This window comes from Octopus bimaculoides, chromosome 4 (genome assembly GCF_046866305.1).
Source record: "Octopus bimaculoides isolate indiv1 chromosome 4, ASM4686630v1, whole genome shotgun sequence".
Taxonomy (NCBI): domain Eukaryota; kingdom Metazoa; phylum Mollusca; class Cephalopoda; order Octopoda; family Octopodidae; genus Octopus; species Octopus bimaculoides.
The window spans coordinates 40,302,142-40,318,659 of NC_142931.1; the positions used below are offsets into that span (position 1 = coordinate 40,302,142).

Below are 16,518 nucleotides of genomic sequence, written 5' to 3' on the forward strand. Positions count from 1 at the left end.
GCAACTTAATTTCCCTGCATCATTATAACATTGATAAATGTGATTTCATTCAAGGTCATACTATAAAAGCATTTAATTTAAATTGAAATTTATTTAATGAATAAAATGTTAAATCTTTGATTATTTTTCTAATTTCAAATTTGGGAAAAAAATCACCCAATATATCTTGACCATACTTAATTGTTGCTTTATTATATATTTATTCATTTATTAAATTATTCTGTCTTGAATTGCTGCAATAAATATCACTTCATACTACTTTATTCTGGTTTCTTCTTGCCTACATTGGCCCCATTAATTTTAATATAAAATGTCCATTTATTTAATCCTTCCCTTTCAGTTTACTATCACTTTATCATCTCCAGTCTTGAACAATTCTTTTACCATCTTAATAGCATGTGAAAGTTCATTAAACAATGTTACTTATGAATATTCACTAAAAAGTAGCATTAATTTGTAATACATTTGAAGAGTTGTAATAGAATAATAAAGCAAACAGTTAAAATATAATTTTAATTAGACAAGATCATATTAAAAACATACTGTGATTTTAGAATGAATTGTTTCATAGAAAATCTATTGTTTCATTTATAGGGGAATTACATAGTATGAATTTACCACCATATCAAACTCTTCTGCATCATTGAGTTTTAATAAATTTGTCATTAGAGCATTGTTCTGAATCCACAAAAGTATTTAGTTCACCTTCTAAGTTTTCAGCTCAGATTCTGCTGAAACTAACTGTGCTTTTCATCCTTTTAGGATTACTAAAATAAGATACAATAATTTATTGTGGATGTATCATTAACTATAGTCCTTACTCCTAAAGTTGGCATTAAAGATGATGCTGATACATTTATATTGCACAGTTATTAGTGAAACGAAATGTTGTTCCAAAGTATTGTACAGTTGCATAAAAAGCTAAGGGTATATATTATTTTAGAATTAGTCCTTGAAAAAGAAACATTTTAGCTAGTGATAGTGCATTCCATATTTTGAGGATATAGTGTTTCCTACATTGTTTTCTAAGAGTATCACATTTTATTAAATATGTGCGAAAACTGAAGCAGTTCCTGGAAATAGATTGGAAGAGATCAATCAACCAAGAAGGAATCAAGTACTTAATATTCATATAGATCAATACAAAATTTTTTAAACTTGTGTATGTTCTGTTACTGACAGCCAATATTGACTGCTTGATATATGGAGGGAGCGGGTATTATGATTAAAGATGTTGGCAACAATACAAGTACAACGGTTTCAAAGTTTTGTATCTTGTGCTTAAGACATTAATTTTATAACTTTATACTTCTCTAATCTTTGCTAATGGTTGTTTTTGTTTTCTGGAAATAAAGAAAGCACATTCAATTTCAGCTTATTTCACTCAATTTTCCCAGCATCAAGTTTTAAAGAAGTGAAATGCAAATGTTACTAAACAATATTGCTCTTTGTTTAAAAATATGAAACAATATTTTCCTTTATATATCTTTCATAACTTTTTCTCATAAGAAGCAACTAATGTTTGAACAAATATTGATTATTTAATTACAAGATTAGATTTATATTATTATGATGGCTTTTCTTTTTTCCTTTTAGTTCTATGTAGTATTAGTTAATTCATTTCAATGACAATTGAGACATTAAAGGAAGAAATTATCTTTCATCTTTTACCTGTTTTAAGTCATTGGATTGTGGTCATACTGGAGCACCACTTTGAAGGGTTTAGTTGAACAAATCAACCCTGTACTTATGGGCTTTCTTTTTAAGTCTGATACTTATTCTATCAGTCTCTTTTGCCAAACCACTAGTTACAAGGACTGGTATGTATGGGCAACTACTGGTCTTCCACAAACAACCTTGTCCAAACTTCTGCCTCGAAAAGGAACTTTCTAGGTGCAATCTCAAGGTCAATTGTGACTGAAGGGGATCTTTCCCCCTTTACCTTTTTATGTCATGGGGAAATATTACCTAGCTTAGAAACAAGTGAGACTTCATGACAATAGGAACATCCAGCCATAGAAAGTTTGTCTCAATGAATTTCACCCAATCTGTGCCAGCAAATGCACTCACAAAGTATTGTTGAACCAGTGGTTGTTTTAGAAGATACTTGCCCATGGTGTTGCACAGCGGGACTGAACCAGAAACTATATGGTTGCAAAGTGAATTTCTTAACCATTCAGCCATGTCTATGATAATCGAGTGCCTGCACACATTCACCAACACACAGACATACATGTTCACAATCGTCAGTTGAATCAAAATATATATATATAACACAAATACATAACATTTTGGTCATTCTTTACAGTTTCAATCAAAGGTAAGCTTTCACTATTTTACTCCAACAAACTCAATGCTAGTTGGCAAATGACAAAGTAATAGTTTGTAGCTGAAAAAAACCTATAACCTACATGACTTTTGGATCAATATTCATGCTTCTATGTATTTAGAGTAATGAAGTACTTCAGCAGCATTTCAGGTAATTATACAGTACTCATTAGGACACTATTGCTCATGCTTTGATTGAGAGAGCCTAAACCCTTTGCCAGTCCAAAGCATTTTCATAGGTTTTTTTCCTAAATGTTCATGCTTGTTTTCACACTTTTAGCTCTTGTTTCATATGTCCTGAGTAATATAAAATTTTCCTTTCATAAGACCCAAGTTATTCTGGTGGTTAAAAGAAATTAGGAATGTATATCATATGTGATGCATGAACACCAGAGAAAAATATCCCTGTGTATCACATGTGATATACAGGACAAGTGAAGGGTTAAATGGTTGCCTAAACAGTGTTTTCCTTTTACTCATCAGCTCAGAGACATAAGTAGAATGATTAAAGCACCAGAATGCTTACAATATTCAGTTATGAATATTTACATTCTGAGTTTGAAAGCTACTAATATCAACTTCACCTGTAATCCTTCAGTGGTCAATAGAGTAAAGTATCAGACAAATACCAAAGTTGATTTAATCTAAGATGTGAATAAAATTATAGTATGAGAAGCAGAGCTTCAGCAACTGCAGTTGACAGATTATTGAATAAAAGACTAGAAAATAAAAAAGGGAAGCTATGAGAACATGAAATCTTGAAACATTCATGGATAAAGGAACTGGAGCAAGATTTCTTGAGAAAACAGCTTAGTTGCTGAGCGTTGATATTGCAATTGGATGTAACTAGACTTGTATAAGAAGGAATCACTTGATGAATTCATTTTTGGAAAAGATAAGCATTCTTATTATAACAGGAATTGAGAAATAACTGCCAGATCTGTAAAGGGAGACTAGATTCAATTTTGACAATCAAGCAAATGGGGGGTGGGCAGAATTACGTACTTTACCCAGGGTACAATATATAATAGTTTCAAGAATCAATATAATCCTTTCTGCTATAGGCACAAGAGTAGAAATTTTGGGGGAGGGGTTTTGTTCATTACAACAACTCCAGTATTCAACTGGTACTTATTGTATTAATACCCCCAAAAGAATAAAGGCAAAATCGACCTCAGTGAAATTTGAACTCAAATAAGAACCAATATAATATATAATAGATTAATGGATTACCTTCTTTATTATGCTATATGCAAATGATCAATTTTTCTTGATAACTGACAAGATTTTAGTTAATGCTATAGACATCTGTTGCTTATGGATTACTTAAACTGAAAATTTCCTTTTTGTATCACACACACACACACACACAAACACATATATTGTGTGCGTGCATGTGTGTGTGTGCACGCGCATGTGTTAGCAATTAGCTGTACTAATGAACTCAATCCTTTCCAGCAGGTCTAATGAGAATGTAGAAGATAATAATGATGATGATTGGATCACCACCAGGAATATATATATATATATATAAATTTGGTGTTTCCTACATGAATGCAAAGGCATGCAGTGGTGCCTAAAATATATAAATGAATTCAAATAATAAATCAGATTTTAATATAAATCTTTTATTTGTTTTAGAAACAACCAGAAAAGAGGGTGCATACATGCTTCATGTACTCTTCAATAATATGGCTTTCACTTTTAACATGGTTTCAGTATCAGGAATCACTCTTAATACTTACATTTTGCCTCTAATAATATTTTTTTTAATGCTAACGTTTCGTTGTTTTTACCTTGGTGTTAATTTCTCTTCAAACAGTTATGTATAAAAGACAATGTTTTAAATAAAATTTGAAGAAATTGCATGATGTAAACTTGAGTCAAATAATTCCAAAATTTGTATCAGCTGTTATGTGCTTTGCATGTGTGTGTGTGTGTGTGTGTGTGTGTGTGTGTGTGTCTGTCTGTCTGTCTGTCTGTGTGAATACACAAACACACGCACATATATTTCAAAATGTACAGTATTTATATCCATTTCAGCCACTCTTACAAATCAGTTTCACACTGGATATTAGGTAACTGGATATTAGATAACAAGATAGTTAACTAACACCATATGGTCTTCAGAGATGGGAGATATGGAAAAAATATAGTGACTATTTTTAAACGACTATATGCTTATATGCTTCAACACATGAACTCACATAAAGAATCTTGCAAACCAAATCCCAAAACGATATATATGTGTGTGTGTGTATATATATATATATATGCATATGTGTGTATATATATATGTGTGTGTGTGTGTGTATGTATGTATGTATGTGTGTATATATACATATATATATATATATATATATATATATATATATATATATATATATATATATATTCAGGCATTCTTCAGACAGGTATAATTTTAACTTCTCTTTCATGTTCACCCTTTCTTTATCATTTTGAACAACGTACAACACTACATCAATGGTATCACTTTTCATTACTTCATCCTATTTTTATTGCAGTGTCCAGATTTGACAAAACCATTTCCCCACCAAAATTTAATATAAAGTGATAACAAAACAAAAAGAAAATCATCTAGTTTCATCCACCTTGATTAGGCATCCTAGAATTAATTGGATGCAGTCATTTTGATTTTGTGTTGGCTGTGTATTACAGGTAGATTTTTGTTTAACCCTTTACTAACAAGTGGTAGTAGTGGTAAATTGTTACATAACTCCATTATTTTATTATGGTACCATTGAAGACTTGGTGTTATGGTACTGTTTCTAGAAAGGAATACACTAGAGGCCATTGCAAATAATGAAAAATTTGTCAGTTTTAGAATGCTTCTGCTGCTTACAGTAATGAACTAGATCACTACTGTACCTACTTACAGATGAACTTAGAGTCGAGAAATATGTCTTAGACACAGATGCAATGGTATAAACTACTAAGTCCCTTGCTGGTTTTCTAATAACCTATTGACTCCGTGCTCTCCTTTTTGGTTGAATGATACCTTATTTTCATCAACCTTTTTAACGCTTTGCTTTCTACTGCATTTAATTGTATTAAGAATAAAAATCTCATTCCTATAAACCAAAAAATTTGTGAGGAACTGACATTGTTCATAAAAATGACTTCATCCTCATTTTCACATTGAAGAGATTTTATGAGAAAAATTATTAAAATCTTTGGTTTCCATGCTAACATTTTCATTAATATTTTTATTACCTTCTAAAGTTGGCTTTTTAAAATAAAATACATAAATATAAAAAAAAAATTAAATAAAAATGCAGAGAGAGAATTACTACATTGTCTGATTTATAAATAAACTTTTTTTCTAATCTATCAAAATACCATAATTTTATTAATCAAAATTTACGATGGGCTATCTGAAGCTGAAATAGGTTTCCTAATTTGATATTTGATTCAATGTTGATGTCATATGATATTTTACTCGAAGCACTCACTCTGTTGCTGTTGCTTTCGCACTTTGCTAACGTCATCACATCATATACCTGATATTCTCTCTTTCTCACTCACTTCTTTCACATAGACACTTCTTTCTATCTCCAATTCATACATATACTTATCGATTAATTTGCTTATTTCTAACTACAATTAATATATCATCTGAAATATTTTTATTTTCCTTTTTTTTTTTTTATAAAATTTCATAGAATTTTCGTTTTCTGCACACAGCATTTAGAATGACCTCATAGTTAAAAGGAATTGCTATAATTTTAAATATATATTTTGTATTTGATTTTCATCATTACATCAATATTTTTATCACCACCTCGAGTTTTGTTTAATGAATGGTACAAATTCAAATATTCCAAACATATGGGAAATATTTTTAATTGAACTTTAGATCTATTATTTTTGTTCCTTCTTATGATATTTTATCCTAGAAATCCTTAGAGACCTTAAAATTTTCGATTCTCAGAGGAATATTCTCGCTTCTGTGATATGAATTATAATCTTTCTGGCTTATGTTGGTGTAAAAGTGGGAATTGCTTTCCTAATGAAAATTAAATATTAATGGGTAATTACAATTCCAAATATATATATATATCAGAAATAAATTATAATAATTTTGCAATTTTATTATATTTTTAATCTATACTGTATGTCAGCAAACTTCTCAGTTAAATGTGTGATCCTAAAATTTTGGAATTCGTTTCATTTGTAGATTTTTCCCTTTTAAGTAATTTTCTTTCAGTTTTATAAGATTTCTACCACATAATGTTTATATCTGTATTCATATATATATGTGAGGGTTAAGAATTGTTATTCATTCTTTGTAGGAAAATATTGCTAGTTGTTGCTATGCACCTAGATGCGTAGACGAGATGTTTATATTATTTAGTCAAACCAACTTTATTTTTTACCAATCAAATAAAATTGTTTTTAGACGTTGAAAAACAAACAACTCTTTCTACTACACACAACAGCAAAGAAATTCAATTAATGCAAAATACGGAATGTTTTTGTTGTTATTTAGCCCCAAGTCTTCTCTGATTGAGCAGATATACTAAGACAATCCAGTTGTGGCCGCCTCATATTTTCATATATATCAATGACTATACTGTGTAATGAATCTTTTCCCTTTTTAAGATGGAAGGATGTGATTTGAGGAAGATTTTATTACTATTTCTAGCAGATCGAACGACCACGTAGAGGTTCCATCGTTAGTTGTCGGTGAATGCCACAATCGATTTCTGCGAGAAAGACATATCCGTGTTGCTTCCCTTTTCTTTCTAGTTTTTCCATAACGAAGGATGGCTGCCGATCATGCGGAGCACGACTCCGAAGCGTCCACCAATTAGACGGCTTAGTATATGCTTCGTGTTTCCTTTCCTTGCCATATTTCATATTTTTTAAACCGCTCTGTACAGCGCTTTAGTCAAATGATGGCTGGTATGCAGCTCGTACATTGTTTTTGTTTGGCAAGGAAACGTTTTTCCGAATATTACATATCAGCGTGAACAAAAAAAACTAGCAAGAAGGGGAAAAGATAAAAAAAAAAGGAAAAAAAAGCAGAAGAAAAGAGATAAGTTAAGTTTGTTGCTGCTGCTGAAATTCTATTTCTATGGCGACATCTAGAATCATAACTGTTGGAAATTTGCTCTACTGAGAATGTTATCGGCTCAAACAGCTAGCGACGACGTCGTTACAACATCTAAATCTGAATCGGTTGCATATGTTTTTATTGTTGCCCTTCTCGGTCAATACTCGGCTGTTTCTCGCCCGCAGAGATCCATACACTGCTCTATCCGCGCTCGCTTTATCTCAATGCTGTTGCCCTTTCTATGGATTTTACTTATGGACACTTTTCTCTAGCAGCTCTGTCGTTTGAGAGATTAATGTTTACAACATCAATCACTTATCTAGCGTATTTGGTCATTCATGAAAGCAGGTAGGTAGGCTATTCAGTTCCTGTTTCTTTCATAATTGTCTATTCATATTCATTGTTAAAACTGTTATTTGATTTGTAAACCGTTTTTCTTTCTTTCTCTCTCCAATGTTTATTTTGAGATCGTGATAAACCTTTCAACTAATTTTCTTCTTTTAATCCAAAAACAACGTAAACTACACTGCATTAAACATTGTTTATAGTTCTGTATGTTATCTAGCATCAGAAGGAAAAAAATGTTAAGTTTCACTACTCTATCGTTTAATTAATTTCAATCCTAAATCAAAAATCGTTTGTTTTCTTCCTCAAACAACTTCGATCAATAACTTCCATTACCTGTTGGTTCTTTCAACCACTGATTGTCAACTAAATTTTCAAAATTCAATCGATTCGCGTTATATCTGATTTTATTTAAATCATATTTTAAATTGATTTTATTGTTCACATCCCTCTGCTTTCTACTTTTATTTCATGAAGAATTATCACACCTGATAGTTCCTCCTGTTAAAAAAAAATGTATTTAGTATTGGAGAGGAAAATACTATTCATAAAGCAGCAGTATTAGTTGATGTCATCTGAGTCGATTATAAGAATGGGAGGATACGTAGTTATATGTTATGGGTAGGAATATTTTAGAAGCGAACAGTTTTATTGGTTTCTCTCTAGCTTTGGTTTAAATTGGCATATTTGTATACCTTTAAACTAGAGTTTATACCTTTAAACTAGAGTTTATACCTTTAAACTAGAGTAGTGATCTGTATACCTTTAAACTAGTAGGGGTTTGTATACCTTTAAACTAGAGTAGGGGTTCTGAATTTTGAATGTGAATGTTTGTCATCAGCTGGTGTTGAAAATGGAGGAATTGCTGCGCATGGCACCAGCTCAACCGGTAATTGCCTTGAAAATGTTAAGTTATTCGCTTATCTAAACCAATGAGAGACAAATATTGTATGATGAGATTTTCCTGCGAGCTGCTAAATATTATATGAAACAAGCTTTCGTAATGTCAGCTATGATTTATAAACGAATTGTTTATTGTAACAAACTGCTGTTAACTATTTTTTTTTTTTTATGTACATGAAACTCATATATGTAATAGATATATACATCTATACATCAATATATTTAACAATAAAATTTCATTACGTTTTAAGCACAAACATTCAATGTATGTATGTGTTTTGTTTATAAACGTGTGTTTATAGTCGTCTACATATTGCATGAATACATCTATATTGATATATCTGAATATAGACATACGTGTGATAACATCTTATATATACAGCTATATTATATTTCCATGTACATTGTGTGTGTTTGTGTGTGTGTGTGTGTGTGCAGGTATACACTCCTAAGTCGCCATGTTGCAATATGAACAGTAGTTTTAGTTAATAATCAACGATGTAATTGCTAATTCACCGTGACAGTTTGACCATACAAGGTTTAATTATTGCTATAAGAGGCACATCTCGCTACATATTTGTCCTTCAACGTTCACAAGACTGATACAAAAGCAAACGATACTCAACATCTTTATTTGCTTAAAAAAAACCTTGAAAATAAAACAGCGTTTTTTTTTTTATTGTTGTTGTAAAAAAAAAACTTTCACGCATTCTAATTACGGAAGCCTGTTTTGGTAAAAATTAGCTTCGTTTAACACGAGGAAATATTGACCGAATTTTTAAAAATTGTTTTTCGCAACCTTGATAAATTGAATAGGCAGGATACGTGTTTCTAAACAACGAGTGTTTTATATATATATATATATATATATATACACACACACACACATATATATGTGTGTGTGTGTGTGTGTGTTTGTGTGCGCGCGCGGTGTATGTGTGGATTTATATTTATATTTGCACACAACAAATGTGTGCATATGTATATATATATATGTATTTGCTTTACACACACATATATTTACTTACACTCGCACATCAGCACTTCCTATAACCGTGAAAGAAGCACACTAAATCATTAGAGCAATATATATATATATAGAGAGAGAGAGATAGTTTTAGTTCCGAAATTGAATATCCGGTAGGCATCGAACATATTACCCCTTGTTGATGCCGTGCAAATCTATTTAGGCTATCGATATTTCCAACTAGTTAAATTAGAGTTAACCAAGCATTTCATTTAGCTTGCAATTTAAGTTGGAATGAAGTTAACAAGTTTTGCGAGTTGGAAGAAATTAACTGTTGCTCTCTTTTAAATACTGTGTTGTTTTCTGTTGAGAACCCTGAAATCGATTTCCCTTTATTACGCGTTTTACCTCATTAATGCCTTTGGGAAAACCATCCTCGTGATATAACACCACATTGTCCCCCTATAAATTGGAAGTTTTGTCTATCAGTGTAAAAAAAAATCTGCTCTTAAAAATCCTGTGCCGTATTTGTTCCGGCCATTTTAATTTCTTAGTTCGAATCCAGGCGAAATCATCCTTTCAATGGTCTGCGAGTCAAGCAGAGGGTGATGGCGTCAACTAAAGCCCTCACTTTCAGGGTCGCTCGCCTTGAGCCTAAATGACGAAACCCCCTCTATTGTTTGTAGAAGCTAATACATCTTGAATCCTTGCTCCGAGTTTCAGGTTGCTGAATAGACATACTCATATAACCCAATAAATGAGTACATCTTCATATATATTTAGAGTAACCAACAATGAAAGGCAGAGAGCTAAGAATTGTGCAGGGATATACAGAAAAAATATTTTATGGGGTTCAAATTGTGTGAGAGTGGAAAAACAGCCAACAACTGATGAAGGGTCATTCTTTATGTTTGTCTTGTTTTCTATTTGTAAGTTTCGTTGTTCGAAAAAAATAGTTCATATTCCATATACTCGTACTTCGTATTTTTTTGTTGTACACAGTGACGTCCTGTGCCCACATATGCATACGTATATATATATATATATATATATATATATATATATATATATATATATATATATATATATATATATATATATGTGTGGAGGAGTATGTGTGCGTATGTATGTATACACACATACATTTAACCTTTCTCTCACCCTCCTACACTCCTCGTTTATCAACCGATCCCCATGCATCATTTCTCTCTTTCTCATCTACTTCTAGTTTTATTTTTTCTGCGGTTCTCCACCTTTTCAGTAGTACCACTTACCACATCCTTTCTCTTGAGACACTTCCCTTTTGTGCCATTCCTCTCCCATCCTCCACCTCATCCCAATCTCGTTAACTATCGACCACACCTCCATTCTTCCTCACAATTCATTACACACACCTCTATGTATGTATGTATACACATATATTAGTATGTATACTTGGGGGTGCTGAAAAGTTCCTGACTTTCGGTAAAAGAAAATACAGGAGGATCAGTTAATTGTGATTTTATTCAATATATTAACCTCTCAGATTCACACACTTATTGCAGCGGTCCCTCAGTTTTTCTAATCCCTGTAAAGAGAACTCAGAAGGTTGGGCCTCCAACCAGGCCTTTCACAAAATACTTAAAGCCAGAAAATTATCAGTCCCCACTCATACTTACAAATACACACACGCGCACGCATACACACACACATTACAACATTATGACTGGGTGTTGAGGCAGTTACTCAACAACTCAAATGTGGACGTAATATTCCTTGATTTTGCAGAAGCTTTTGACAAAGTGGATCATAGTGTGATATGCCACAAACTGCGTGATCTTGGCATAGCTGGAAAACTTGGAGAGTGGTTACATGACTTTCTGGAAGATAGAAGTCAGGCAGTAGTGGCTAATGAAAACACAAATAGTGAGTGGTGTTCCACAGGGCACTGTCTTGGGACCACTGCTTTTTATAGTCGCCCTCTCATATATGCCCTCAAGTGCCCTGATAGCCACCCTTGCAAGCTACACAGACGATACAAAAGTCTCACAGAAAATACAGAACTCCAGTGATGTTGCACATCTGCAGCAGGAGTTGGACTCCATTTACAGATGGGCTGAAGATAATAATATGCAGTTTAATTCTGAAAAATTCAGGCCCTGCGCTACCAACGTCCAAAACTGAATATGAAACTTACAGAGTACACTGGTCCGCAGGGAATTTCAATCCCAGAGCCTAAATCAGTGACAGACCTGGGTATCTACATGAATGATGATACCTCTTTCCAAGTGCACATTACCAGGATGGCGACAAAGTGCAGACGACTAGCTGGATGGATCCTGAGAACATTCAGAACCAGAGATAAGGAAACCATGATGGTCCTCTGGAGGACATTCATCCTCCGCCGCCTGGATTACTGCTCACAGCTATGGTCACCCACCAGTGTGAAATTAACAGCGGATCTTGAAGCAATCCAGAGAAGATTCACAAGGAAGATTGTCTCTTTACAACTCCTCAGCTACTGGGAAAGGCTGAAACAGCTAAGACTCCACTCCCTGGAGAGAAGGCGGGAAAGGTATGCAGTAATATACATCTGGAAGGAATTGTGCCAAATTTTGGCATTGAAAGCTAGACCAATGCCAGAACGGGATTACACTGCATAGTGCCAAAGATCCCAGCAATGCCATCATGCTTCAGGACCAGTTACTGCAACAGTTTGGGTTTCAGGGGCCCACAGCTTTTTAATACCCTCCCAAAGAGCCTGAGAAACCTGCACAAAGTAGATGTAGGGATTTTTAAATCAAAGCTGAATCTCTTCCTGTCGAGAGTCCCTGATGAACCTACCTCAGGGCAAGAGGTGCAAATGAGGATAGCTACATCAAACTCCATTCTTCACCAAGTGCCACATATTGGAGGAGGCTTTCAGTAATAACAATGTAGCAAAACTGCGGTGCATCAGAATGGCCGCAGCTCTGAGCTGAAACGATAAACAAAATAATAGCTGATCGGTTGCTAAGAACCGTGTCTACAGTGAACAGTGATGATTTTTGCTCTGGTAACTACTGCTGTCTGCCATGTTCACGACCAGCTATATGTGGGTATGAGTAGAGCAACGGATTCAGTAAATATGCAAATTAGTTGTGGATAAAGGGAGCAGTAAAAGGAGGAAATTTAAGAAATCTGTTATCTCTGTTGCTCTCTGTCTTTGCACCATCACTAGAAGGGGACTGAACTCATGTTTGCAAATAATGGCGACTTCAAACTTGTTAAAATTTATGGTTTAAAATTATTTTAAATGCAAAAATTCACGTATTAGGAAGCAACAAAAAAAACAAAAGACAAATAACCGAATCCGGGCATTTTCGACCATGAAGAATCCATTGGTGCGACTCCCAGATAGCTATCTTGTAAGGTGTGGATTTCTATAGATGCAACACACACACACACAGTCACAGACTCAGCTATACTATGGTTATAGATAGATATAAAATATATATTTATATATAAAATATCTATACACACAAATATATATATATGTATATAAATATATATATATATATATATATATATATATATATATATATTTATATATATATATATGAATATATATATAAATATATATATATATATACATATAATAATACAAAGAATATATATGCATGTATACACACATATATGTATATGCTTACATCTACATGTGTATATAGATGCATATCAGGGTACAGGACGTTAGAACAATGAACTACAGACAAATATAAATATATATATATATATAAATATATATATATATATATATATATATATATATACACAAATATATGTATTTATATATATATATATATATATATATATATATATATATATATATATACACAAATATATGTATTTATATATATATATATATATATATATATATATATATATATATATATATACACAAATATATGTATTTATATATATATATATATATATATATATATATATATATACACACAAATATATGTATTTATATATATATATATATATATATATATACACAAATATATGTACATATATATATATATATATATATATATACACAAAAAAATATATATATTTATAAATATATATACAAATATGAATATATATACAAATATAAACAAAACATTTGAGAGACCTGCTAGACACGGATGTGGAGGTCTTCAAGACAAAACTCGACGCTTTCCTCTCCACAATACCAGACGAACCAATGGCTCGAAATGAGACACAGTTTAGGGCAGCGATGTCAAATTCTCTTATACACCAGATGTGCCATCAAAACTCTTGATTGGACTATATCAGGTGCAGGAGAAGAGCCATGAAAGAAACGTGAAGAGAGCAAAGCATAAAGACGGAAAATCACGGTGGTGCTCCAGCATGACCGCAGCCACTTGGCTGAAACCCATAAATAAATAAAAATAAATAAATATACAAATATATATATATATATATATATATATATATATATATATATATATAAACGTATGTATATATACAAATATATATATATATACAAATATATATATATATATGTATATATATATATATATATATATATATATATATATATATATATAAATATATAAAATATATATATATTGGGTGTCTTGGTGGTCTTGTGGTTCGAGACATAATTAAACATAGAACATCCTGAGCAGGTTTCAATCCTACCCGGGGCCAGCACTAAGGCTTCTTACTATATTTCACCCCAATAGATAACCAGTGGAAAATAGTACCCACAAGAAAAGGAAGAACAAAAAGTAGAAAATCGCAAGGTGGATCCAATGCCATCCAAGACACCAAAGGAAAGAAGAAATTTGGAAGGCACCCAAAAACTTGCAAATTCTACCTGCAAGGCAAATGTTGGCATGGGGAAGACGGCAAAAACTGCCGGTTTGCCCACCCGACACCCCGCCAAAACTACAAAGGATTAAAGGATAAAAACTTCCCTGAGGAAAGACGACAGATGTCCCCAAGGAGAAAATTCAAGGACGTGCGCTCTTCAGAAATCTTACGCAACGCAGCAGCTGAGCAAGAGTCTTTTTTGTGCATGGTGCAGAAGATTATGCAGCAGCTGACATGGCTACGCCAAGCACAGACAAGGAACCTTTCCCCCCCACTGCGCAACACCACCACAGCCAACAGATATGGGATGGCCTCCCCTAACGCCTGCACAGGCATCACACCAATATTTTTACTAAATATTGGGGGCCTGTTGCATAATAATAATAAAAGCAAAATTTCTTTCCTGAGAGACCTTGCTGCATGCAATCAAGCCCTATGCATAGCACTCATGGAAACTCACCTCAGCCCTGATATAGAGGATGCAGAAGTACACGTACCAAAATATGTCATACTGTGAACAGACAGAAGGGAAAGGAGCCATGGTGGAGTTGCTGTATACATCTGTGACGACCTCACACTCCAGGTCTTACTGTCATACTCAAATTCGGTATGCGACACCCTAGTTGTATACATAAGACAACATAATATAGTCATATGCAATGCATATTGCCCACCGGATGCTCCAAACCACATAGGCAAATTTGAAGATTGCCTAGCTAGAATTAAAGAAATCCTCATGAAACTGGAACACCATGTGACCATATTTCTTATGGGTGATTTCAACTTCCCCAACGTCAAATGGCCCGAAGGTCTCATACTATCAGGAATGACTTATCGCAAGCAAGCACAGGTGGAATGCCTGCTCAACCTCACCAATGCCCTATTCATGGAGCAAACTGTTCTCAGACCAACTAGAGCGAATAACATTCTAGATCTCTGCTTCATGAACAATACGGACATCATTCATGATGTGAAAGTGACGCTGACATTAGTTTCGGATCACAACATATTAGAGCTGTCTATGTTTGGGCCAAAAGAAACCAGAGACATACAGCCTAAAGGAAGCACCCAAAATCTCTCCAATCTGAACTTCCACAAAGCGGACTGGAAATCGATTCAGAAAGAGATCCTCAGAGAGGATTGGCCAAAATGTCTCTCCACACCAGACATTGACATGAAACTAGAATGTTTCATGTCTATTGTGCAAGCCATAAGCCAGAAATATGTCCCAGAGCACAAGGCCAAAACAAATAGGAACAAGATTCCAAGGGAGAGGAAGATCCTCATGAGACGACGGACAAAAGTTGCAAATCGACTCAACCAGCATCCCAAGAATGGCCAAAGGTCCCGCCTAAAAACGACACTGATGGAGATCAAAAAAAGGCTGCAACAATCCTATGTGAGGGAGAGAGCAGACAAAGAAGCCTGGGTTATAAAAAACATCAAGTCAAACCCAAAGGCCTTCTTTCATTACGCAAAAGAAACAGCCTCAGTACGCTGCAAGATTGGACCCCTCTTCGAAAAGGATGGCTCTCTCACAGACAGTCCAACTAGGATCAGTGAGGTACTGAATGAGCAATTCAAAAGTGTCTTCACCACTCCATTGGAGCACAGACAAGTGAACAAACCAGTGGACTTCTTTGCTACCTCCCCTATAACCAGGGAGGCAGTTACGATGGAATACATCAACATTAGCGAAGAAGATGTACTACTAGCTATACATGAAGTGGACACAAACTCAACTGCTGGCCCTGATGGTTTCCCAGCAATCCTCCTTAAATCGTGTAAGCATGCCCTGGCAAAACCCCTCCAGGTCCTCTTCCAGAGCTTTCTCGCAAACGGAAGACTGCCAAGCAAGCTGAAGGAGGGAATAATATGCCCAATCCATAAAGGGGGAAGCAGAGCAGATGCCAAAAACTATAGGCCTATCTCTCTGACTTCACACATCAGCAAAGTCATGGAAAGGATAATCAGAGGAAAACTGATCGCATTCCTTGAAGAAAATAAATTGCTGAGTGATACCCAACATGGCTTTCGACCAGGTAGGAGCTGCCTG

At 33.9% G+C, this 16,518-nt stretch overlaps 1 protein-coding gene across 19 annotated transcripts in view; it reads left to right on the forward strand.

Annotated features, from left to right (window-relative positions):
* The window catches only part of LOC106880470 (uncharacterized), a 159,321-nt gene that overhangs the window by 28,172 nt on the left and 114,631 nt on the right, over positions 1-16,518 (forward strand). For 7 of the 19 annotated variants that reach the window (XM_052967008.2, XM_089350631.1, XM_089350642.1 and 4 more), the window contains exon 1: positions 7,106-7,753. The exons of 8 other annotated variants lie outside the window; for them this stretch is intronic. Coding sequence is in view for 4 of the 11 variants with exons in the window: in XM_052967003.2 (XP_052822963.1) it covers positions 7,744-7,753 (10 nt within the window). In the remaining 7 variants the exon portion in view is untranslated. Of the gene's footprint in view, positions 1-7,105; positions 7,758-16,518 lie in introns of those variants that run through there. 4 more of the 19 variants (XM_052967007.2, XM_089350630.1, XM_089350636.1 and 1 more) reach the window with 1 other exon arrangement.